General features: G+C 32.3%; 3 protein-coding genes across 3 annotated transcripts in view; all 3 read right to left on the minus strand.

Annotated features, from left to right (window-relative positions):
* Positions 1–15,942, minus strand: part of LOC144838167 (uncharacterized) — a 114,458-nt gene extending 98,516 nt beyond the window's left edge. The window contains exons 1-4 of the mRNA XM_078693527.1: positions 15,615–15,942; positions 14,285–14,314; positions 13,768–13,927; positions 13,258–13,343 (exon numbers count right to left, since the gene is read on the minus strand). Of these exons, the coding sequence (XP_078549653.1) occupies positions 13,258–13,343; positions 13,768–13,927; positions 14,285–14,314; positions 15,615–15,942 (604 nt within the window). The remainder of the gene's footprint in view (positions 1–13,257; positions 13,344–13,767; positions 13,928–14,284; positions 14,315–15,614) is intronic.
* LOC144837133 (uncharacterized) lies at positions 2,348–12,310 on the minus strand. The gene is made up of 15 exons (XM_078692142.1): positions 12,284–12,310; positions 11,952–12,033; positions 11,330–11,487; positions 10,715–10,804; positions 10,436–10,615; positions 9,990–10,238; positions 9,146–9,334; positions 8,808–9,002; positions 8,293–8,595; positions 8,123–8,194; positions 6,969–7,185; positions 5,552–5,770; positions 4,456–4,485; positions 4,248–4,310; positions 2,348–2,885 (listed from the first exon to the last, which is right to left on the minus strand). The coding sequence occupies exons 1-15, from the start codon at positions 12,308–12,310 to the stop codon at positions 2,356–2,358; spliced, it is 2,604 nt and encodes an 867-aa protein (XP_078548268.1). The 3' UTR covers positions 2,348–2,355.
* A 7,644-nt stretch (positions 15,943–23,586) lies between the features above and the next one.
* LOC144838169 (uncharacterized) lies at positions 23,587–24,222 on the minus strand. The gene has a single exon (XM_078693528.1). It carries the CDS (start codon positions 24,220–24,222, stop codon positions 23,587–23,589), a length of 636 nt encoding a protein of 211 aa, XP_078549654.1.
* Positions 24,223–26,937: the final 2,715 nt, after the last annotated feature.

Consider the following 26,937-nt stretch of genomic DNA (forward strand, 5'->3'; position numbering starts at 1 on the left):
TTATAATTAATGTAAATATGTTCAAAATTACAAAAACAAAACATGACAAACACATATGTGTTTGTCATGTTTTGTTTTTGTAATTTTGCAAACTTAGAAAAGAAAGAACAAAATATTAATGTGAATTGACTTATTATACTTATTGTAGGCCTATTAAGTACAGTAAGCCACACTTTAACTAAGAGAGAACAAAATATTAATGTGAATTGACTTACTATATTTATTGTTAGGCCTATTAAGTACAGTAAGCCTCCTTTAACCAAAATGCAGCATGAAGGATGACAACATTGATATCGCAAAATATGAATTAAAAAGGGTGACAGTTAACACAGAATGCACATCATTAATATAATAACATCATTATCAATTTGGTCATTTTTTATTTTTTGTAAAAATCCCTGTACTATAAATGGGTCAGTCTAATTACCGAAAACAACCGAAAATAACCGAAAACAACCGAAAATGGTAGTGTGCACAAAATACAACTCAAAATCGTACAAATTCAATGAAATACACCGTTGACTACATTTACTTACAAAACGCATTTCGTTTTTAGTATTTTCAAAAGCAAAGCATGATTTTATCTAACTTTGCGTTTTCGTCCCCGGTTTTCGTCACTTAAGTTACTGAAGTGATTAAGGATAAAAACTCGACTACGGTAATTTTACTGAATAGATTTTATTGTGAATCCATTATCATGAGCTGGTTTTAAGTATACTTTATAGTCCCTAATATTATCAATATTCTTAAAAATATCATTTTTGTATATTTGTATTATTATCTTTGAAAATCTATAATTAAATTGATCATGATTAACATAGTCAATTTACTTTCTATACTATATGGATTAACGTGATTCACAATTATTATGAGGAGTAAATGCATTCGTTTCTGGATCAAAAATCGAAAGACTAAAATTAAAATATTTTTATAGATTATGTAAGTAAATGCGATGTTATCATTGATTGATTGTACGATTTTTAGTTGTATTTTGTGCACACTACCATTTCGTAGGGTCTTCCTTGGCTTTTCCGCGCGCGGTTTTCTCTCTGTTATGGTCTTTAGAAACACCCATCAATAAAGAGCGACAATAAAAAAAATAATATTATACAAAATTTGTTTTCGGTATTTAGATTATTTTATTTTGTTTTCGGTTGTTTTTGGTTGTTTATGGTTGTTTTCGGTAATTAGACTGACCACTATAAATACAGTGATTCCTACAGCTTATTTATAGATTTATCCACAACAAATTGTGTTGTTAAAATCCCTGTACTATAAATACAGTGATTTCTACAGGTCTTAGATTTATCCACAACAAATTGTGTTGTTAAAATCCCTGTACTATAAATACAGGGATTCCTACAGTTTTTGGATTTATCCACAACAAATTGTGTTGTTAAAATCCATGTACTATAAATACAGTGATTCCTACAGCTTTTAGATTTATCCACAACAAATTGTGTTGTTAAAATCCCTGTACTATAAATACAGTGATTCCTACAGCTTTTAGATTTATCCACAACAAATTGTGTTGTTAAAATCCCTGTACTATAAATACAGTGATTCCTACAGTTTTTAGATTTATCCACAACAAATTGTGTTGTTAAAATCCCTGTACTATAAATACAGTGATTCCTACAGCTTTTAGATTTATCCACAACAAATTGTGTTGTTAAAATCCCTGTACTATAAATACAGGGATTCCTACAGTTTTTGGATTTATCCACAACAAATTGTGTTGTTAAAATCCCTGTACTATAAATACAGTGATTCCTACAGCTTTTAGATTTATCCACAACAAATTGTGTTGTTAAAATCCCTGTACTATAAATACAGTGATTTCTACAGATTTTAGATTTATCCACAACAAATTGTGTTGTTAAAATCCCTGTACTATAAATACAGGGATTCCTACAGCTTTTAGATTTATCCACAACAAATTGTGTTGTTAAAATCCCTGTACTATAAATACAGTGATTTCTACAGGTCTTAGATTTATCCACAACAAATTGTGTTGTTAAAATCCCTGTACTATAAATACAGGGATTCCTACAGTTTTTGGATTTATCCACAACAAATTGTGTTGTTAAAATCCATGTACTATAAATACAGTGATTCCTACAGCTTTTAGATTTATCCACAACAAATTGTGTTGTTAAAATCCCTGTACTATAAATACAGTGATTCCTACAGCTTTTAGATTTATCCACAACAAATTGTGTTGTTAAAATCCCTGTACCATAAATACAGTAATTCCTTGTACTGTCCCTGTCACTTAACTTTGAACAGCATTTGTTAGGTTTAATAAATAACATTTCATTTCTTGAACAACCGTAACATCGGTAATAATAAGGATCAATGCTTAATTAAATCTTCTAATATTTCAGCAGCAACAGTCATCTCATTATTCTTTAAATCATTGATAAATGATGGTAATTTATCTTTTGTAAGGATACCCCTTTGTTCAAGATCTAGTATCATAGTCCACTGGTTTTTACTGTGTTTCTCAGGAACACTCTTTAGCTGGATGAGCCTTGTTATATTGTCTGTGGAAAGGTGTTTTCCCAAATCTATCAGTTTCTGTCGATACATCAAGAATGAAGTTACATGTCGGTCAGCTTCAGAATACGTTTTCCTTAGCAGCTTATTGACCTCCAAAACACCATCGGTACCAGTGACACTGATTGTGTCAATGAGAACTTTAAAGTTGGTTGCATTGAAATGGCTAGAGCAGCGTTTCAATAAATTAAACAACTTCATTGTAGTGTCAGCCTTCTCTAGATCACTGTAAGGTGCTACAAGGTCTTTATACAACACCTTCAGCATAGCAAGTGAACCATGCTGCTCATACCAGCTCGATACTTGTACCAACATTTCCTGAAATTCTGTACAAAGAAAATACATAAGACCAACATTGTAATTAGTATAGGTTGTATGATACATAGTAACCTAGAGATGTGAAGGATAAGACGAGTTGTTATACATAGAGATGATGAATCCAGCCGTAACATCATATAAGCTACACAAACCAGACTGTTGCAATTATATCGCAAACCAAACTTCCTTGACGAAAAATGGTCAACACTATTAGTATTATTATTTGGTGGGGATGGACGACCTAATGCGATTGTGTTTTGCAACAGGGTTTTCCCCTTCTCTGTGTAAAACAAGTCGAGAAGTCGGTTTTTTTGGTCGTCACTGCCCAATGCATAATGGGAAGGGTTTGGGGAAAAAAAAGGTCATGACGTGTAGGTACAAACAACAAATCAGTATTATAGCATCATGACTCATGATATCGCGTCATTATCGTGTTCCTGTCATTAAACATATAAAATCCAGTAAATTCTCAAATACGATGATACTGACTGTGTAATTTTCATGTGGCAACACTCACGTTTGGCGATAAATAAACAAAAGTCATCTACTGGGTCTTGAACTCGCGATGCAATTGTCACTTCATTACAAGACAACGCTTCATGCGCTGCGCCACGGAACTTGCTTGAAGAAATTAATCAATTAAACTATTTAAACTATGCATACATAGCGCCCTCATTTGTTATTAGTCCTCCCTAGATGTGATGAAAGCCTGTTTGTGATTGGGTAATACTCACAGTAGTAACCGGTACGCGCACGACGCGGTGAAAATCCAGTGATTTGGCTTGAAGAAGACAAATTATTATTTATTCGGCCTACCTGATAATAATATTATTATTATTAATGTAGACTTATTGATGGAAATTCTTCTGCTATTATTTAAACGACCTATGCTAGTGAATATTTTATTGCCAAGGAACCATTAATTAGTAACTATCTGTATATTATTCTTCGCAAGGTGTCTAGGCAGCTTGTTTACATACAATACAAAAAGGAGGCCTAGCCTAGCTACCCGACCCAGCAGATATTCTACTTGTTGTTGGCTATGTAATATAACAGATATCGCCTTTTATATCGGTAAAATATAAGATTTAGCATCCCCTCGTGAATGATATTATATTCTCGGGGAATTTCCCTCAGCTTGCACTTCGGGAAATATATATTCCCTCGAACATAATATCATTCCCTCGGGGATGTCAAATCTTATATTTTACCTCTAGGCAGGCAATATCTGTATAATATTGTTTAAAGGTTAGAGTGCAAATAAACACTAGTAAAGTCAGGTTACCAGTACACCATGTGTTTCCATAAAGGAAATAAAGTTGTAAGGGTGAGAGACTTTTTCATATCATAATCTTTATCTAGTAACTTACCTTCTCTTGGCTGAGATTGGTGACTGGATGATGTGCTTTCATTTTGGTCCTCATCACTACAGCCTAAAAAGGATCAAAATAAGACGTATATTTTCAAATTAAGAAAATGTTTATAGTACATAATGTAGCTGACAGTGAGTTCTTCTTAAAGACATTAGCAGTGCATTACTTAATATCCTACATCATTTCCATATTGAACATAACATACCTTGATTTGAACTTGCTGTTCCAACAACACCTGTAACAAATGAAATGAAAAGTCTTTCTGTATATTTATATATATCAGTCATTTAATATTTCAACACTATTCATTGTGGCGAGACACAATCGCACACCCCTGTGGTAGTGGTGATTGATTTTGCACTGTTACATGTTCTGCCATGTTTTATTGCACAATATGATAATTGCTCCTTATATCGGACCGAATGTTAAATCGACCAATTATAGTCCCGATGAGAACGGAATGTATAGATTATCAATAATGATTCTGATAGTACTACTACTGATAAGAGGAATGAGGATATCACAGCTAATAGCAGCATGTTGTAAGAATGTATAGATTATCAATAATGATTCTGATAGTACTATTACTGGTAAAAGGAATGAAGATATCACAGCTAATAGCGGCATGTTGTAACAATGTATAGATTATCAATAATGATTCTGATAGTACTATTACTGGTAAGAGGAATGAAGATATCACAGCTAATAGCAGCATGTTGTAACAATGTATAGATTATCAATAATGATTCTGATAGTACTACTACTGGTAAGAGAAATGAAGATATCACAGATAATAGCAGCATGTTGTAACAATGTATAGATTATCAATAATGATTATGATAGTACTACTACTGGTAAGACGAATGAAGATATCCCAGCTAACAGCAGCATGTTGTAACAATGTATAGATTATCAATAATGATTCTGATAGTACTACTACTGGTAAGAGGAATGAAGATACCACAGCTAATAGCAACATGTTGTAACAATGTATAGATTATCAATAATGATTCTGATAGTACTACTACTGGTAAGAGGAATGAAGATATCACAGCTAATAGCAGCATGTTGTAACAATGTATAGATTATCAATAATGATTCTGATAGTACTACTACTACTGGTAAGAGGAATGAAGATATCACAGCTAATAGCAGCATGTTGTAACAATGTATAGATATCACAGTTGGTTGCTTTAACAGTTTGTTTTCTATTTTCATTTAATTTGTAATGTTGTTACTGTACTTAATTGTTTTTTTGGTAAAAAATGACAAATTAATTAAACTTGTCTCATTATTTTTACCTCCAAATAGCCTCTTGTAACGTTTAACATCCATTGATTTATAACCTTCCTGAGTACAGGACTTGGACAATTGATGATGTAGACACCAGAATCCAACAAGAATTAATACAAGAACACCAATGCAAGTTGCGATTCTTGCTGGTCCATCAAGTATATTTATCAAGACAGCAAAAACTCCAATTAGAAAACTAAACACTGTTATAACTTTCCACCGGTTCCCTGAAATAAAACAAAAATGTTTTTTTAAAATGTCATAGCTTTTAGTTTGTGAAATGTCATGATTGTGTAGTTCTTGTTTTATCTTAAAATAATCACTTACTCTTTCAATAGAAATAAAACTTAAAAACAAATTTAAATTGGTTAAGATCGGTACTAAAAATTGAAAAGCTAAACTACCTTTGGAAAATGTCTGTATCCTTATGTCTATACATACATTTTGTGTGTGTGTTTGTGCCTTCCAAATTGTCTGCTTTCAGATGTGTATACATACATTTTGTGTGTGTGTGTTTGTGCCTTCCAAATTGTCTGTATCCTTTCAGATGTGTATACATACATTTTGTGTGTGTGTGTGTGTTTGTGCCTTCCAAATTGTCTGTATCCTTTCAGATGTGTATACATTGATACTGTAAAATTATATTTTGCTTTTGTGTGTGTGTTTTTGCCTTCCAAAATTCAGGAAAGTGCATTTCCCGCTTTTAGAAATGTTATAGGTGTGAAAATCTTTAGAACTTCTATCGAATGTCATTGTTCTTAACAAATATGAATGAATCCATCTGAACAATGTCCTTGTGCCTTTTTTAAAAAGTGTACCATATTTTTATAGTAGACATTTACATTTTATGTACCCAGGACCAACAGCTTTACATTCCGTCTGAAGGATTATAGAATGAGACTAAAGCATGTTGCCTAGTATACAAACCCATGCCTCTCACATGCTAGTCCAATTCCTAACCTCTAACAATTCTCTTGTGAGAGTATAGATATAATAATGCCATTCCTATAATATTTATTAAGACTGCCATGAGATCAATGACTAGTTAGTCTCCACTGATTGTGAGGGTGTCTGTGGTCTAACAGTATGATATTTGCCCCGTAAGCAAGAAGTCGCAGGTTCGAATCCTGCCAGAGACATTTTTTCATACAACTAAAAAATATGTAACTTTCGGTGATGAGCTATGCTCGACACGATTATGAGATCATGTTCCGAATATGAGTACTGTGTCAATCATTTTGATAATTTACACATTGTCATTTGACTATTATTATTATAGATATATTTAATTTTAAGATGATGGGACTGCTGACTCTAGAAGTTATCATAATCTTGTTTATCAATTGAGTCTATTTGTTTATACACTGTTGTTATTTATTGGTGAAATAAATAAATGAAAATAAACTTGTCTGTTATTACTCTTACCTACAAATAGCTGCTTGTAACGTTTAACATCCATCGTAACAGACTTGCCAGTTTTGGTGCATGTCAATTTCTCGTACTGGAAGTCATCAAGATTTTGAATGTGCTTCTTTTCTGATGGATCACTACATAAATTACAAAGTATGCATCTCTCAAATTGAATCCCTCTTCTACCACCATCTTTAGAAGGTTCAAATGACTTCTGGATTGTTAACAAAACCTAAATATACAAATTGAATGTTGATTTCCAAGAACAAGCAGTTAACTGCAATTGACCAATATAACAAACTGAACTGCGCATACCCGGTATTACCGGGTATAGGAAAAACAATTATTTATTCGTATTTGGCTATAATATACAGCAAAGAACAAACATTTCTAGTAAACACACTTTTTAAATAAATCGTAAAAAAAATATATAAATGTTGAATTTTTTGTTTCTTCAAATAACAGACTAAACATTTTGGCAAATTTTAGCCTACATACAGGTCAAATTAGCAATTGAAATGACAGGTAACTATCTCTTGTATGTTAACAACAGTGATTTTTCTAAGCACACTTGCAAGCGTGCGCATGCTGATATCATAAATCTCGCAATTGTTCTGAAATCATATGTACATCCCTAATACGTTGTCAAAATATGGTTCTTGTCCTTAACCAAAGACCTTATTGAATTTTTAAAGTTTTAATTGCAAATTTATAATTTGGTCTCAAAGTAATAACAATTCATAGTGTGTAGGCATTCTATTGATTGGCAGCTATTTTAGTGAAAAATGAATTACAACTAGTTTTGACAACTGTACTTTAAGTTGCTTGTACTTTAAATTTATATCATATGAAGATTATATCATTAAGTTTTTAAAGATGTAATTTTATATAAACCAATTGTCAATAATAAATCATATTTAATTAATAATGTTAATTGAAGTCAATAAAAATTAAAAATTATATTCCACATCAAGTTTAATTCTACAAGTGGTAGATTTTCATTTTAGCAATATTATAGATTAGATGGCTGTGTTTTATTATTGAAAACACCAAAGTCAAAATTAAACCTCAAATTTAAACTATGTCATATTACAAAAATCTAGATATCAACAAAATATCTATCAAAAATCATATAGTTCTCCAAACTGATATATGAAATGATAACAAACCTCTTTACATGCTTCAGAAGAGGGTTCCTCATTACTTATTTCATTAGGAGCATTTGTTCTTTTAATAGTCACCTGAAAAAAAAGAAGAAACGTGATGTTTTGATATCTAATTTGAGTTTATGTTTAGATTAAATTATGACTTATTCACAACAAATTATATGATACAGTACCTTTAACAAGAACTTTCTTTCATCGTCCGTAGTCACAAATTTGACAAGAGATAAGGTCACATGATGATCTTGGTCGAAGTAAAGTGCAGCATGATTATACAAGAGTATTGGGTCAACTCCTTTCTTTTGAAATTTGTTGAGGAAATCAATAATCATGTATGGAAACAATACATCTGGCAGATATCCCTTAAAGTCGTAATAGATACTGATAGCTGGAAATTCATCAGGCGCTGGTGTCACTTCACTGGATGTCTTGAAAGCAAGGCGTAGCAGCACATAAAATGACCGCTTTTCAACAGATCCCTGAAATTGTTGATTTGTAAAATGCCATTTCTTTTAATAAGAAAATGAAGATCATTACCTGTACATGTTAAAACATCTTCAGCAGAAAGTTTAATCTAAATGTCATAACCCTACAAATATTTTGAAATTTGATGTAAAATTTCACCAACAAATTTTTTTTACACAATCTTGTATGCAAAATATGTTAGAAAATATAACTGAACAAAACCTACTGTAGATGTACTTGTCACATCGTGTCTGCTGGACGTCGTCCTCTCACAAATGAAACCTAATTGAATCATCAGTGCTACAAGGAACTCAAAATTCTTTCCCTTGTCAACTTTACGCTCTTTCCATAATTTTCGCAACAACTTTTCTTCCAGTATGCCCTTGTCAAGTTTATCAAAAGCCCTCCTAAATGCAGGCTTCTAAACCAAAAAAGAATTCTTAAGTACTATGATAAAAAATAATGTTTTCACCAGGAACAAGGAACTGCACCGAACTTGCATAGGGGTGAAAGCACAAACACATATTTACAATTTGAAATATTACATGGGCCTACTGTACTTACTGGAAACTTTGGTGGAATGACTGTTACAAAAGCAGTAACAATTTCAACCAGCTGCATTGGATCTAACACCGCTTTATCTCTTAATAATTTGTTGTCAGGCATGTAAACAATTTCACCAAGATCATACAGGAAGTAAAGCAATACCGATTGTTCTTTTTCAATACCATTCTTAGTTGCCAGCAATTTGAGCTAGAAATAATGGTTATAATATTAGATTTTAAAACATAATTAAATAGGAAATCATTCAGTTTTTATAACATGGTAGAGATGGTACATTTATTACCAACGTTAATTTTGTATTTTTAGCATGAAATGTTACATAATGGAGGTATACCTCCATGGTTTCATGAACAACACTTTTGGTATTTCAGTGTAGAGAATATAGAACAAGATGTTAAACCGTTTTCTAATGCAAGTCTCAATTCCTAATTTGTTTCTATATCCATTCAAATTAGACTCTCTTTACAGAAATCTAATCAGTACTATATACCATTTATCAATATGAAAAAGTAATATTACAGCTTACCATGTGGTAATGTTTGTTTCTTTTGTCTATTTTATTGTTGTACTTTTGAGACGAATGAATGGAATCAAATGAAAGTGGTCTAGAAAACTCAGATCTCAGATAAATCCGAGTTTTTTAGATCTACTGTAGAAAACTCAGATATCTGAGTTGTCTAGATCTAGAAAACTCAGATTTCAACATCTGAGTTTTCTAGTTTGGGTGTACCGTGTGGAGTTTCTCTGATTAATACAATGTGGCAGAACATGTTTAATGAAAGTATTAACTAAGTTCTAATGCTCAAAGTAAGATTATTAATGTGGATTGCAAAATAAAGTTTACCTCTTCTAAAGGACACAAAGAAAAATGTTTTTTCCTCCTGAGGTCATGAAGGTCACATCGAAAACGCATCCACTTTAAAGGAATATCTTTCTCTAAAGCAGTCATAAGCATTTCAATAACCTCTTTGAGATCACTAAAGCTTTTATCTGTTGTTTCTTGGCTGTTTTCAATGGCAAAATATTGATATATATGTTCTTCATATAGTTTCCCTCTAAGCACACCTTGAACCTTCTTGAAAATGATATTTGCCTGGTTGTAAACAGTTTATAAAAATGTATAAAATATATATTATGTAATGAGCACATTAGTCTAATACTGTCATATATTTAAAATAATATTTTTTTTATTTAAAAACAGTTTATATTATATGCCTGATAAAGTTGTTTATTCTAGTTCAGTTTCTTTACATTTACATTGATTGTGGCTAGAAATAGATATAGTATTACCTCAACATTTTGTTGTTCTTCAGTCTTACCAAGCTTCCCCTTATGTGTACCTACAATAAGGATTGTTGGTTTGTTAACTTCATTCTTTGCATCTTCTTTCACAATACGACTATGAGAATAAACTGACAGGATGTAAGATAATATGAACTGGAGATTGGTCCAATGATGTTGATGCTTTTTCTGAAAACAACCAAAAAAACAAAATCAAAACAAAATTACTTTTAAAAAAAGTAAATGCTTTTTTAACTACAATACCTTAATTAGTCTTACAATACTTACGCCATTAGAATCAATGACGATAGCACGATCTTCGAGGTTCACACTGAGATCAAACACTACGATGTAAAGTGCTTCTGATGTTACGAAGATCTGGAAAAAATAATGTGCTTGTTATTCAAATATCGATTAATATTCTTAAAGGCCTATAAACAATTACAATTTATTCTGTAGTGGTCTCTAATATAATTACAGACTATTATATACGAATTCTTTGATAAACTATTTAAATACATTTACTATTGATACTCTTTTTATCAAAGCATTTCTCTAGTACAAATTCATATAACACTGTGGCTAAAATCAGTTATGATTGAAAACAGAAGTGTTAATAAAAATACTTGCCTTATTTTCATAGAAAATTTGTAATATCAACATTTCATAATAAGCACTAACCATTGGATTATAATTACTGAATGGGGAAAAAGGCAAACTATACCTTGGCCATACAATTGTTATTATTACATTACATTACAAATTTGATATAGCGCTCTTAGAATGAAACAAATTATGTTATCTGTTTAACTGGCTGACGTGGAGTTTATTAAAGAAATGTGCAGAAAGTATTTAAACAATAAAATATCAACTTACAAGGCAATTGCATATTTTGTAACTTACCCGATGTATACCATGGTATATCAATTGTCCACCATGATCCCAGATGTTGAATGTTTCTTCCAAAGTCTCCTCTTTATTTCCCTCAACTTTCTTGATAACATCTTTATCTAACTGCTGTTCTGTATCAATTGGGATAGCTTTAGTAGCTGTATCAGTACCTGTAGTGGAAACAAGCTTTTTTGGTTACTATCAAAACATATTTAACAAAAATGAAACAAGTATTGTTTTAGTTGTCCTCTTTGTTGTAATTTTCATTATCATCATCATTGCTAAAGTCACCACTACCACATTGATGCAGTCTTCATCATAATTAATATCTAACATGTCATCATTATTATATTATTTTTACATCATTGTTTTCATTTTTAATGTCATCATTATAACTTTAGTTTTCATTATCATAGTAGAAAATTATGCCTGTCACCATAATTGTTACACAAAATAGGTTGCCTCCAAATCTAAACACATAATTTTAATAACGTTATAGTTATTTAGTTGCTCTTAAATTAGAAAACATAATTAATATTATCTTAATTATTTCAAATAACTATGAAAAATTTAAATAAGACTTATTTATTAGTGTTTTTACTACAAAATCTGATAGAATTTAAAGGAAAGTTACCATCATTTTTGTAATCATCATTGTTGTCATCAATATTGTAGTTAACAATACCATCATCATCAGTAGATGGTTTCATGTTAACCTGGCACATACAAAACAAACAAAAACAAAAAATAAATGTTGTTCATTAAAACTTGAATATTGTCTACCTTTGACAGAAATAAAAAAAATATATTTACTCTCAAAACAATAATTAGAAATTTAAAACATTAAAATAGCTGCTCATATGTCTCATTCCATTCTGTAAGTGACTGGTTTGCAATAGTAGAAATGTGCTGTAGCTACTAATATTTTATTTAGTTTATGTTTTCATTACACTATTATTGACATACGTTTGCTCTCAGTTTGTTAGTGACCATTTTTGTATACTGATTTGAAGGATTACCTGTGGAAAAAAAAAGACAGTAGTGCAACATATTATTTTAGCACATACATTAACACATAACTATACGTATACTATGACAACTGTCAAACTTATTGATTAATTATTGATATAATTACAATTACATTACATCATCAAACACTGTAACATAGCTTGCGTGCTAAGAGATCATAGAGTAACAATTGTAAAGCGTAATCTATGGGCCTGTTTCTGCTGGAACTGCTCAAAATACGGTATAAAATACGGTATTTTTTATTCCATATTTTTTAGTACCCCAATTCTGCTAACAATACTTGTTATACAATACTGGGTGGTCGTGTTAAAATTCATCCTTTTTACCCAAATTGCCATTAATTTATTTGGTTGATAATTAAAAGTTGCAATACACGACATTCGCCTCACTTTCAAAAGCCTAGCCCCAGTGATAGAGATGTTGTGAGAGCACAGCTATGGCCCAATCTCCCAATATCCGGGCCAAAACATCGTAATGGGGACAAGTAATTCGTTCCCTCTCTGAGTTATTGTCTTTTGCAATGTTGTACTGCTTTCGCAGGTTCTTCAGCTTTGAGTTTACTTGCTTTGGAGTCTATTCCGTAAGCCTTTACTTTTTTGGAAATGTCTTTATAAATGTGATTGTCCCTTTTATTTGGCCGGACATTTTAGCTTCCCCTCCCCCTCCCTCCCCAGACAGATTTATATAGTAAATACTGTAACGTCTTCGCTCCACATTTTCGTCGAATATATTTATACACGTGTGTAAAATAGCTGACAGGGACAGAAAATAAAAACCTCGTGTTGACCTCATGTCGCAGGTTAAAAAAAATATGGTATTTTTTATTGGCAGCAGAAATGGTTACAGAAAATACGGTATAAATACGGTGTTACATGATAATGGGAAGAGTAACAAAATGTATTTATGATTACCACTATCAGCTTTAGCCTCTTTCCATGTTGTGCTTGCTGTTCTTATCACCGCTATGCCATCTGTAACTACATGCTTTTCCTCAAATCTGGCAAAAATATTTGAAACCAACTATGAACTTCAGTCATTTTTAGTACAGGTACTGTAAACATGCAATTTTTTAGCCTTTTACTTCAAAACAATTTTAATATGTTCATTAATTATACATTTAGGTTATAGTAGGTTTAGGTTTAGTTATCCGACCATTCGTATGATGTTTTGTTTTTTAATACAAGCCTAAAAGTAAATTCTATAATCTATAGAAAATTTGATGTTGTTATGAATTTTGTAGTAACTGATTTATATCTTTATAAAAGTTTTTATTCAACTATTGTTAGATCTATTATACTGCAATATTTAGAAAGTAGTAGTTTATCAAAAACAAATCAATAAAAGTTGGCTGGTTTGCAATTCTTAGTTGACTCACAATTATTTTGTAATGTCAATTTCACTGTCCTACTACTACTACTTACTCTTTTCCAAGACATGCATTGATGAGGCAAGTTTTACCCACTCCTTCCTGTCCAATCACCTTAAGCATTCCAAGATTGACTTTGACGGATCCTCCTTTCAAGGCTTCTTTGTATGCTTTCTGAAAATCTAATTCACGAGCAGCAATATCAGTTGGAATATCTGAAAATCGAATAAGATTTTAGAATGTTTGAAGTAAATAAAGTAAAACCAACTATCAAAATTAAATTCTAAAAATTGTAGTCTGTTTATTGTGTATTGCCATATGATACGGCCTTATCATGTTGAAACACCGTTTTTTTTTGTCTGATCACCAAAGCTGATCACTAGTTGGAGCTTGGATGGGAGACCATCTGGGAATATTGTGTGCAGTATATATGGAGCTGGAGTCTGATCAGGCATTTGAAATCAGCAATGCTGACTCTTATGGCAGCCCCTGCATCTAGTATTGGCTCATTTCCTCTGGTCAAGGTGAAAACAGACTTAATCTACATCATTACCACACTTAATATAACATACCTGGATTTAGTCTTGATGTCTCAACATAGCCTATAACAAATAAAATATATAATCATTATATCAATAAAAAAAGAAACCAGATTTATATATGTATGTATAGAAAAGCTCAACCAGTTAATATACTGGAAAGTAAATAATACATTTAAAGATGTATTGTCCCTTTGACTAATTCCAAAAAAATTTAAAAAAAATATTTCGAAAAAAATGGGTCATGTTAAAGTATCATAATAGTTATTAGCTTTCACCAAAAATTAGTTGGAAACAAAATCATTTAACTGAAATACAGACGTTTTTTTGTTCAAAAAATAACTTTGACTTCCAGTCAAAGTTTTCGATCAAAACATATCTCATAATGCAACACGCTTGTTTGGCTACTCTGTATGCATAATCATAAAACTTCCTTGCGATCTGTGTGAAAAAACACCTTCTCAACTGTGACGAGTTGTAAACAATCCCAATTAGCATCATGCATAATGCATACTCGTGGTTTGAAATCTTTGTTTACTTTCGCTCGCGACGATTTTCCAGACGAAATGTAATCAAATTAATTTACCTGTTAATTACGTAAACTTGTTGTTTTTGGCTCGAATTTTCGACTTAAAGTGAATAACTATAATATTACTTTGATATGGCCAATTTAAATTTAGAATATTTTGACCTTCATTTTTTGTGTTATAATACATCTTTAAAACAAAATTAAGATGAGGAAATCTGTGAGAATGAGAAAAAAACCACCCAACCGATATTCGAAATAAGAAAGTGTATTGTAGTGCTAGATAAAAAACACCTACATTGTTTCCACCCCATACTCTAACTATGGTACAGGCAATAAATGGCTAGTTATGATGGTTAATGTCTGATTACCAAAATATTTTGGTAAAAATTAAGTAGGTCAAGTGTTATAACGTTCGTAAAGCCAGTTAATTATTCGCCGTAGATGGCGTAGATGCAAAAAAGTTCGCGGAACTAGGGTGGCAAATGGTAAAGTAGGTCAAGGGCGATTGATCCATACCAAAATATTTGGAAAAAATTAAGTAGGTCAAGTGTTTTAACGTTCATAAAAGCCAGTTACTTATTCGCCGTAGAGGGCGTAGACGCAAAAAAGTTTGCCTTGAATGCGAATACCAATTTTACATAGCATTGAGGTTTGAGGTCCCTTTCATCTTAAAATCATCATCATTAAAATCACTTTATTTTTGTTATGTGTACTGTTTTGATGTATTGAATAAAGATATTGATTTGATTTGAAAAATGATGTATTTGTGAGAATACTTGTATGAAAATAAATATTAAATCAATATGAATCTATGAAATGAAACTTTGCACTTGCCAAACTTTTTCATTTCCATCTCTACCTTAGTCACTTCAGTAACCAGGTCAGGGCGTTTCACTTTCTGTAATTGCTCTTTAAGCTTATCATAATGACCAACAGCAAATATTTTCCGTTTCTGTTGTGCCGTGAAAATCTCGTCGATATCATCATCATCAAAGTCTTCAATTTCTCGAGCCCTGAATCCGCCAAAATCCTTAAGACGTGTTTTATATTTTTTTACTTCATCTAAGGTCAATTCACGACTGATGTCATCTAACAAATCACTATGTAGTTCTTTTACCCTTGGATCAGTTTGATTATATCCATGGGGACGCCGCTTCAACATAAGATAGTACTCTTGTCTGTAGTGGAATGATTCAGCTATGGACGAATCAATACCTAATAAAAAAAGAATTTCAATGCATAATGAAAAAAGAAAAAAACGTAGACTGTTAGAAGACAATAATAATAATAATAATATATTTAAAAGTAAAGTATAATAAGTAAAATTAAATGAAAATTGATTTATTCAAATATTTTAATTACTATGTCTAAACAATTGTTATGGTTTGAAATGTACTTACTACAATTTAGTATTCCTGCAACTGATTTTTTTTGTTTTATTTCTTTTAAAAATATTTTTTCTGTCTTTCTTTCTTAATTTTCAATTTCAATTCAATTTCTTTTTATTTCGGAAATATCATCCATATTAATAAACTTAAACAGAAAAAGAAGAATTTTGTATGTGTGTGTGCTTGTTAATGATTTTTATACTGCAACTTTTTTAATTCCAAGGTTGTTGTTGTCTGCTGTTCTAATGGTAATGTCTGGTTTGTCAAGGTTAATGATGAAACAAGGTAGGCCTACTGTATTTGATTTGGGTTTTATGTTAGTATGTGTCATTAACATCCTTTGCTTCTTCAAATTGTGGGTGCTTGTTTTTTACTTCCAAAATATGTGTTTTGTGTGTTTTAGAAACTATGCGAGTAATGTTTAAGAAGTTGTGCAAGTCGATTCTGACTCAGTTTTTAAAATGTTGTTGGAATGAATGAACCGGCATATTTTGAGAATTTTGGATGATTTTGATGTAGGTGAAAGTTATTATTATTTTTTATAAAAAAAAATATTATTTGTATTTCCTTTATTTATTTATTTATTAAGTTCCACCACAGGTATAACTGTTCATATAAAAAATGCTATGCAACCCATGTATGTCAGTATTACGAACCCGTAACACTTATTATTCACAATGACATTCTTTGGTAGTAAATTTGATTTTTTTTTAAAAATAAATTTATATAATTATTTACTATTATTTGTATTTTGTAAATTCAACATTTTTGCTGCCATGTTTTAATCTTTTTGTTTTATGAATAAATACCAATGAATAATACTTGTGAACTAAACTGTACAAAGAAATCATCAATTATTGAAATTTAATTTTTATTTATTTGGGATAATATATTCATTACCATGACTGAATTTTTACTGCAGTAATTGTATGAATGGAAGATGGATTTGGAATTGAATTTTACAATCATTGGAAAATTACCTTGTGAAACTTCCATTTCACCACATTTATACAGTCATCTGTAAAAAAATGCATTAAAATTATTTCATATATTTATTTATATACATTATATAACTGTACTACGAAACGAATAAGAACATTAAACATGAATTAAACGTTTCTTTAGTTAAATGATCAAATAGACAAAGTACTCTATTTGTCAAAAATAAGGATTAGCTTCTAATTTTTTAGATCTTTGTATAATGACATTAGATTCAGACTAAATACATTGAGTGCAGTAGAAATCTAATTCAAACAAAATGTTTAACTCCTAATTTGGTAAATAAAAAAAGTTTTGTTTTTAATAAAAAGTTGTGCAATAGTACCCCAGTCATTAAAATTGACAATACGCATTACACACACTTTTTAAAATGTTTATCAAAAGTTGATGGTGCAGTAGTCATTGAAAAAAAAAATTAATGCAAGGTACGCAATATGTAATTCAATTCAACAGTATTTCAACTTTATTTTCGTCCACATAGGAAAATATTTTGAGTGCTTTTCACAATTTAGTACAAAAATATATAAAACGTTTCATATAAAAATAATTAATTACAATATTTAAAAACACTATATATTATTTAACAATGTACAAGTATGAACATAAAACTACTATTGACTATATAAATAATAAAAAACTGCAATACATCAACAATTTCAAATTATGCAATATCATTAAACAGTCTAATGGAATACGGAACAAAAGAATTAAAATATCGCATTACCCTATGAATTGAGTCAATCAAATGTTCAGGATACACACACAAACTTCAATCAAAGTTTTACATTGTTACTAGCTGGCTGCTGGTGTAATTCTCAAATGACCATTTTATAAGTCAAATTACTGTATGTCTATTATGAAATATTAAAAAAATAATAATATAAAAACTCACACTACACCAGAATCTGAACAACAGAATTGTTGGTAAACATACAATTAGTCTTTTAGGTATGCATCCATTGCCTGCCCCAGTCTGACTGCACATCAAAGGACGCTACCAGCCTACAAGGTGTTTATTGTTATGCAAAGTGCCAACACCCTCTTTGCCGCGTTCTGTGCATCACCTGACTTCCTCAATCAGTCTTGCATGCAGTCTAGCCTAATTTAATGGAAAATATGAACTGTTTTATTTATTCAGTTTCTATATACTTCATATTAACAAAGAACAACCTTTTGTAAAGAACATGTTAACTAGAGCATATGAAGTCATTTTACTACACAATTGGCATCTGAATATTTGTCCATTCAAGTTGTTCAGTCAATAAGAGTGTACACACAAAAGCAATGCACACTATAATATCATGAGGAAACGAAACAATGTAATTTTATTTATTTCCTCCATGATAATATTACCAATTATTTACATTCATTCATGAAGGTTCTTATATTGTTGGTAGTAAACATTACATAGTTTGACAAATATTTCAGTGATTCCCATCTCCATACTCAGAGCGTTCTAATTCCGCTTTCCAACAAATCCTCTTATGGATGTGGGCACCATGCAAATTAGGCCGATGATGGGTGACAGTGAAATATTTGTCAAATAATATAAGTGTTGTTGATCAGTGTTAAACTAAATTATTAACCAATTTTTAAAATAACAAAAGTCTGTTCACTAAGCATATTGCCATTACCATTTCTGAATCAATCAAAATGAAACTTACACCTAAATTCTCCATTAGTATGGAGTGTGCCCTTATATAAAATGTATCACTTAATTAACAATCCATATGAACAATAAAAACTTACACCTAAATTCCCCATTAGTATGAAGTGTGCCCTTATATAAAATGTATCACCTAATTAACATCCATATGAACAATAAAAACTTACACCTAAATTCCCCATTAGTATGGAGTGTGCCCTTATATAAAATGTATAATCTAATTAACATCCATATGAACAATAAAAAATTACACCTAAATTCTCCATTAGTATGGAGTGTGCCCTTATATAAAATGTATCACTTAATTAACAATCCATATTAAAAACATTTACTTTATTTTTTATTTTAAATTGTTACCATGACAATGACAAATAAATCCAAACTGTCAATCATCAGTCAATAAGCTTTATTTTATTTTTGCTTAAATTTAAACATTAATTATTGTTCTTAAGTTCACCAGGTTCAAATTTATTCAACAGGGATCCACATGGTACTGGATATATTGTCCCCAAAAACATCATAAATGAAGATTAATAAAATCAAACTTCCTCTGCAGCTTCAACCCATTGTCTGACAATTTGACTATTGTTTGCATTATTTTCAGGTAAATAGTTTTATTTTCGCTCCAATTTTTGGTCAAAGTGAATACTATTATGACATTAAAATTGCATATTCAAGAAAAATATATATATATATTTTCCGGTTGACGATATATCTTTAATGGATTTCAGTATACAGGAGCAAATTTGTCATGCTTAAATTAAACTGCAAAAACTATCCTATTTAGGACATTTTTTTTAATTTGGCTACAATTCTTTAAAAAGAAATTTGTAGATTCTTTGTAATTGCTAGCGACTTGAGTGTTTAAACTTAGAATATCTTTTTTTATATTAATATTGTACACTTAAGGCCAAAATATATATAATTGTGTAAATACTTTATTTGTCACTCTCATAATATAATATAAAAACTTCATTAACAATTATGACAAAAAAGACCAAAACAAATCAGCTTTCGCTATTCGAGTTTTGGCCTTTAACGTAAAATGCATTAATTATTAACACAACTGATTGTAAAGTTTAATTAAATAAGTTAAGTAAAGTTATATACTTGTTAAGCGTCAATTTCAGGGGAGGGAAGGTGTACTATATTTCAATAGATCATCGACATTGATTTATGCTACCATTTAGAAATAAACTGACAACTCTTTCAAACATGAACAAATGTCAGAATCACTATACTGTATACATCTTTAAAAACTAAAGAAAAAATATTTAATGCAATAAAATTGTTTCTGTACATTGCTAAAATCATCCATATAACAAAGATTAGTTGCCCAAATATTAGACGACTTGCCCCAAGTATGTAGTTAATATTCTCTTTTTTATGTTAGTCCACCGGATAGCGTTTCAATTGTTGTTTGGAGACTACTGTGTTTTTTTCCGATGATCGATCAATTAATTATTATTATTATTATTCATATAAAACATCAAAAACATTAAACACCACCATGCCACAAGTTACCACTAGTGGCCAAAGGCCAGATTGTGGATCTGCATGCACCAAGACCAATAAAAATATACAAAATTTGAAACATACAAAATAATAAATTATACAAAAAAGAGTGAAGATCAGGCGTTAAGCAGGCGGATAAAATAAGGGATTGGACTGTTACTGAAACGGGCGGTTCTGGATGGTAATTGTGAAATGTTATTACTATTACGGAGCAATCTCCCATGACTTTCAAACCGTGTCACCGGTAAAAGATCAGCAGAATGAACAGTCTCAGATATTCCCTTGGCAAATTTGAGACTGTGTTCGCTATTCTCCTATCAGTGAGGGATGAGATGTTACAGACCTTTAGAGCTTTGTCATACGAACTAAAATCCCTTCCCAATATGGTACGGCATGCTCTGCGTTGGACAGATTCTATAGAGTTGCTAAGCGATTTGGTTAAGCCGGGGTGCCATACGACATCGGCATATTCAAGGAGGGGTCTAATATATCCACAGTAGACAGATTGATTGATTGATTTTATTTGATATTCATACATAAAAGTTAAAATATACAATGTATAAAAAGAATACCTGGATAACCCATTAAGTCGACAAAAAAGTAAACTTATTTCCAATGGGGTCCAATCCGTAATGACTGAAAAGTGAGTGGTTGGGCCTAGTACAATTATCGTTAAGTATGACTCAGTAAAAATGAAAAAACAAGAAAATACATACAAGACAAGAAAACATCAAAAAAACAATATTAAAAATAGCTTAATTAAACTGAAATACCAAGCTGTTCATTATTAAAATATTCTTTAAGTTTTATTTTGAAGGTTGCATTATTTTGTATTGATTTGAGTGAATTGGGGAGCCTGTTCCAGTCACGGATACCTAAGAAATAAAAAGTCGTATCATTAACGCCAGTAGCCTTAGGAGTGACAAAATTAAATGTTGTACCCCTGGTGAAATGGTTGTGATGATCAGAAATTAACAAAAAGTTATCCTTAAGGAAAGAAGGCGTATTAAAGTTATAACGAATTTTGTGAACATAATTTAATCTTAAAAACTTATTTCTGAGGCTGACATTAAGAAACCCAAGATCGGAAAGCTCTTTGGCACCTATGTGAGACCTCGGACCAACATTTAAAATGAAACGTGCCATCTTGTTTTGGGCAGTTTGTAATTTATGTTTAAGATTCTTATTGACACCGCCGTACCATGCCGAGGCAGAATAGTCAAATGTACATTGTATTAAAGCAGTGCTTAATAGTTTACGACATTTTTTATTCAAGCACGAACTTTGCCTATGTAAAAACTTCAACCTTGACTTAACTTTACTGATAACACTAGTTGCAATGATATCACATGATACATATTGGTCTAAATCAATACCTAAATATTTAACTTGCTTAGTACTTTTGATTCTACGGCCCATTAATTCTACAGAAAACTCTTTTACTTTGTTAAGCTTCGCTCTGCTACCAAAGATAATACTTTCGGTTTTGCCAACATGTAAAGATAATTTGTTTTCAGTTAACCAGTCCTGGCACTTAGCTAGGACAGTACTTAATTTATGAGCGATTTTGGTGGCATCGTGATGAGAATACAGAATCGTAGAATCATCAGCATAAAGCAATAATTGAACATCAGAATCAATACAAGAAGCAATATCATTTAAATAACATAGAAAAAGAATAGGGCCCAAGATGCTACCTTGCGGTACACCATGAGTAACTATAAGAGGTTCAGAGCAGGTACCATTCACACTGACAACTTGTGTGCGGTTAGCGAGATAAGATTGAAACCAGTCAGTACACTTAAAACCCATGCATTTTAGCTTGTTAATTAAAATCACATGATCGACGGTATCGAAAGCTTTTTGTAAGTCAATTAGAACCATTCCAGTAAGAAGGCCTTTGGACTTATTGTTTTTTAAACCGTCGATGAGATTTATGAGGTTGCTTTCAGTTGAATGGGCCTGCCGAAAACCGGATTGATAGGCATAAAGTATATTATTTTTGGAAAGATACCTTTCAACTTGTATAGCTACAGATTTTTCAAGAATCTTAGATACCGTAGGCAGAATACTAATCGGCCGATAATTCTCAACATTTGTTCTAGTATTTTTCTTAAATAGAGGGGTAACTTTAGCAATTTTAAGATCATGAGGAAAACAATTGGTTTTAAACGAAAGGTTAATGATATGAGCTATCGGTTGAGCCAAGATTATCGCACCGTCACGTAAGAATCTTGAGGGAATATTATCTAGACCGACGCTTTTGTTTACATTTAGGCTTTCGAGTTGAGTTTTAACAAATTCTATGGTAACAGGCTCTAGCTTAAACATTTTTCCTTTTAATTTAACGTAGTATTTAAGAAGATCGTTAGTGGACATGGTGAAAAGACCTATGCATTTTGGGAGTTTTTTGACGAGTGTTGACGCAACATTCGTGAAAAACTCATTAAAACGAGAGGCAACGCCTTTTGGACAGAAAGTTTGTTTACCATTGTCATCGAGAACGATTTTAGTGTTTGTTTTACATTTCTTCTCGTATCCGAGCTGTTTGAGGGTTTTCCATAATTTTTTAGGGTTGTCTTTATTTTCATCAATCTTATTGAGAAAATAATTAGATTTAGCTTTTTTGATCAGCCGCTGAGCTTTGTTCCTAGAGGCACAATAATATTTGTATATATCTAGATTAGATTTATCTTTATCTTTATATTTACAGAGCATAGTTCATCAGGGTTGAAGCCAAATTTCTTTAGACTCCTTAAAATAAAAAGCTTCCTATTAGCCTTGAGGACAATATCCCCAATATGCTTATCCCATTTTAACGTGACTCCAAGTATTTTCGTTACCCTCGATATAAATTTTATTTTCAGGAATATTCCTTTTACTAAAACATATTTGTAGTGCCTGGCATTTAGCAGGGTTCAGGTCCATAACATTCCTTTTACACCAATCATGAAACTCATTAAGATCATGCTGCAAGTGACCTGGTTGTGTTATCTTACGATTTTCATAAACAGATAGGTCATCAACGTATTTTAAAGCATTCGTTTTAGCACCCTTAACAGCATCATTGATCATGATTTGAAATTCAATGGGACCAAGTTTAGTCCCCTGGGGGACACCAGCTTTTAACGTGATAGCACTTGATAGGGAGTTGTTATATTTTACACATTGTTCTCTGCAGCTGAGAAAGCTGCAAATCCAAGGGACGATTGACCCACAGACTCCAATGTCGATGATTTTATTGATTAAGGTGATTAAAGGCCTTAGTGAAGTCCGTAAGTACAACCGTCCCTATGTTATGAGCTTCCTCAGCTGCAGCACACATATCATGAACAAGACGTACTAAGTAGTGGCTAGTTGATGCCCCTTTGACATTGCCATACTGTCTTGCATCTAATTTATTCTGGATATCAGATACCACCCATTCACAAACAAATTGCTCTGCCACTTTTGCAAAGGCAGATGTTAGCGAGATAGGTCTTAACTTATCAATTTTTGGTGGGTGTACCTTGGGGATAGGAACAGTCACAGCTGATTTCCATTGGGTGGGGAGACTTCCTTCCCTAAATGAGCAATTTAAAATATTAGTAAGGGGTTCACTTAACTCAAGGGCAAACTCTTTAAGAATTAAGGGTGGTATTTTATCAGGTCCTACTGATTTATGTGGGTTGGTTTTTCTTAACTTATAATAAACCTCCCATTCTTTAACTTGCGGTACAGGGCTGTTACATGGCAAATATGCCGGTAAAATACAATAGTCTAGTGGGGGTATGTCATTATTAATGCTAGCAAACTGGGAATTAATTGCATTAGCGATACCTATGTGATCAGAGGCGGATATGTCTGTAACATTAATATTTAGATCTCGACCCATTTTAGATGATGTTAAATCTTTAATTTGCGAGTGCCATTTTCGTGGGTCATTGTGACGTAGGTGTCTTATTCTAGTTGAAAAATACTTAGTTTTGGCAAATTCAATTTCAACTTCTTAAAAAGTGTGGTGTCCCCCCTAGCAAAAGCAGCCTGCCTCTTAGCTATTAGGTCTCTAATGCAATTAGTTATCCAGGGTCTATCAGCACAGTGTATTTTTTTTGGCGGAAAATACTTATCTATTGCACTGTTCAAAATGTTATAAAGAGCGTCCATTTTGTCTTGAGTAGAAGTGCTATTGATCACCTCAAGCCAATCCTGTGTTAATAACCATCTTCCAAACTCACATTTTCTTGATTCATAAAATGGACGAACCACTATGTTCTTTGTAGAGTTGAGTCGCGGTCTGATCTTTGGTTTCCATAGTACACACACATGATCGCTCATACCAATAGGCGCTAATGCAGATGGTGCTGTATAAAACGTGTCAGCCATATTTGTAATGATTAGATCAAGAACAGCATAATTACGCGTGTTAAATTTAACAATTTGACGAAAATCGTTGCCTTTAAGAATCTCACCAATCACCATACGGTTGAAATCACCAGCTATGCAAAATCCGGTATCTGGGGACCGTGTGCGAATTCCATCAATTGTGTTGATTAGATGTTCTTTCAATAACTGTTGATGTGGTGAATCTATGACTATATATATACCACACACTACAATTTGCGATAGTCCTCTAGGTAGTCTGGTGCCTCTTAGTCTGATCCAAAGAATCTCCAACTCAGGGGGGGCTGCAACCTTAAGTTCTTGAGCATTGAGGCCATCTTTGGTGTAGATTGCTACTCCACCCCCACGTCGGTCTTCACGACATTTGGAGAATAGGGCATAACCAGGTATGTCCAGTTGGTCTTGATGGTGGGTGGTAGAAAACCAGCTCTCAGTAATTATACCAACATTAACGGATTCCTTATTCATCAACAGATGAAATTCATCACGCTTATTGATCAGCGATTGGGCGTTCGTTAATAAAAAAATAGGCAAAAGTTGTTGCTTATTCTTCTCTATCGCTAGCCTATTGTTATCCTGCTTCTGTGAAACTGCAATATGAATAATAGTTCTCACAGGGGTTCTATTATTACCCTTAATAATGTGAGGCCGTTTAGATTCAATCGGGAATACATTAAATATGATAGGGATCCTTCGCCGTGCTTTCCGCCCTGCTCTCCTTCCTCTAGGCCTAGCTTTGAACACGCTTCCAGATGTTGTTAAATCATAGCGAGTGCCGGTGGAATTCTGCTTGCACATTGTAGCGGTCGCCGGAAGCGGGGTAGCCTAGCCTATGTTGCAAGTTGTTGGTCGGAGAGTATAACACGCAAAAAACAGTTCACAAGACTAAAAAACACGAGACAGCACAATCGGTACAGTTACTAACATCAAAAATCATCAAATTACATCAAAAAGGATCTACGAACTAAAAAACACACTAAAAAAAATGAAGAGAGCGAAGAAAGAAAAAGAAAAACGTGATGGATGCAGCTTGATCAGCGCCCTCTATCAATTAGCATTGTATGTATGAAACGCCATATATGTGGCAATATATTTATCTTTTTACTAATTTTATGTCAAAACACATTCTAGATAGAACCTAGCCTAGACTAAGTTGACATAGGCCTACTAAACTAATTGAAAGGAGAGAACTTACTATTAAAAGCGGGTTTAATTGCGACCAAAATAAAACGTGCCCGATAGTATTTTTTTGTTGGGCCCGATCGTCTCTGGTCCCGATCGTCTCACGGCCCATTGTAAGACTATCGGGCCCGATCGTCCAAGGCCCAATCGTCAGTGGTCCCGATCGTCTGTTCACCGCCTAGGCCCTAGCCTAGTATTACAATACAGAGATAGGGACTAGGCCTAGCCTAGGTTTAGCTTAGATAAGATAGATCATGTAGGCTAGTCCAACATAAATATGAGTAAGATAGGTTTAATCATGCCTATCAATGAATATTATCTGCCATTCTAAAGAATTCCGGGCGCTTTTAAGTTCATAATAAGGTAAATACTTACTTTTATAAAAAGAAGATACAACAGTTCCGTGGGCGGCATAAACCACATCCGGGTTACTATTTGCCTACGCCTGAAGGTGGCGCACTTCTTTTTCGCTAGAAGAAGTGCGCCACCTTCAGGCGTGGGTAAGGTAAAACTTTCAGCGAATGACGTGCAACACCACAAAAAAAACTTAACTATGGGAAACCGTAGTTGTGTGGCAAGTAATTGCCACACAAATTCAATCGAAAACAATGATTTAACGTTTCATAGATTTTCAAAAGACCATGAAAGGTAAACTATATATATATTTCTTATATTGAAATGTGATAAATGTAAAATTAGGTTAATTTAGTTTTGTTATGCTTAGTTAAAGTTAGGAGGGAGTCTTTATTTTAGTTGATCCTATTTATTAGTTATCCGCTTGGTATACCAAGCGGATAACTCCTTGTTATTGTATGAGATCAAAAGTTTTTTTGGTTATCCGCAACTTAGTTGCAGGATAACCCATGTGATTGTAAATATCTTTTTTTTCATCTTCTTCTTAGTTATCCGCACTTGGCGGATAACTCCTTGTTATTGTATGGGATCAATATTTTTTTGGTTATCCGCAACTTAGTTGCAGGATAACCCATGTGATTGTAAATATCTTTTTCATCTTCTTTGTTAT

The sequence above is a fragment of the Antedon bifida genome, chromosome 3 (genome assembly GCF_963402885.1).
Source record: "Antedon bifida chromosome 3, ecAntBifi1.1, whole genome shotgun sequence".
Taxonomy (NCBI): Eukaryota; Metazoa; Echinodermata; class Crinoidea; order Comatulida; family Antedonidae; genus Antedon; species Antedon bifida.

Excerpts from the sequence above, each read along its gene's own strand:
- LOC144838169 (XM_078693528.1), bottom strand. The coding sequence starts at position 24,222 with ATGGGTCGAGATCTAAATATTAATGTTACAGACATATCCGCCTCTGAT.
- LOC144837133 (XM_078692142.1), bottom strand. The coding sequence starts at position 12,310 with ATGGTCACTAACAAACTGAGAGCAAAC. Across the intron at positions 12,034-12,283 it reads CTAACAAACTGAGAGCAAAC|GTTAACATGAAACCATCTAC; the intron begins GTATGTCAATAA and ends TGTATGTGCCAG. Across the intron at positions 7,186-8,122 it reads CTTCTGAAGCATGTAAAGAG|GTTTTGTTAACAATCCAGAA; the intron begins GTTTGTTATCAT and ends TTGTATATTTAG.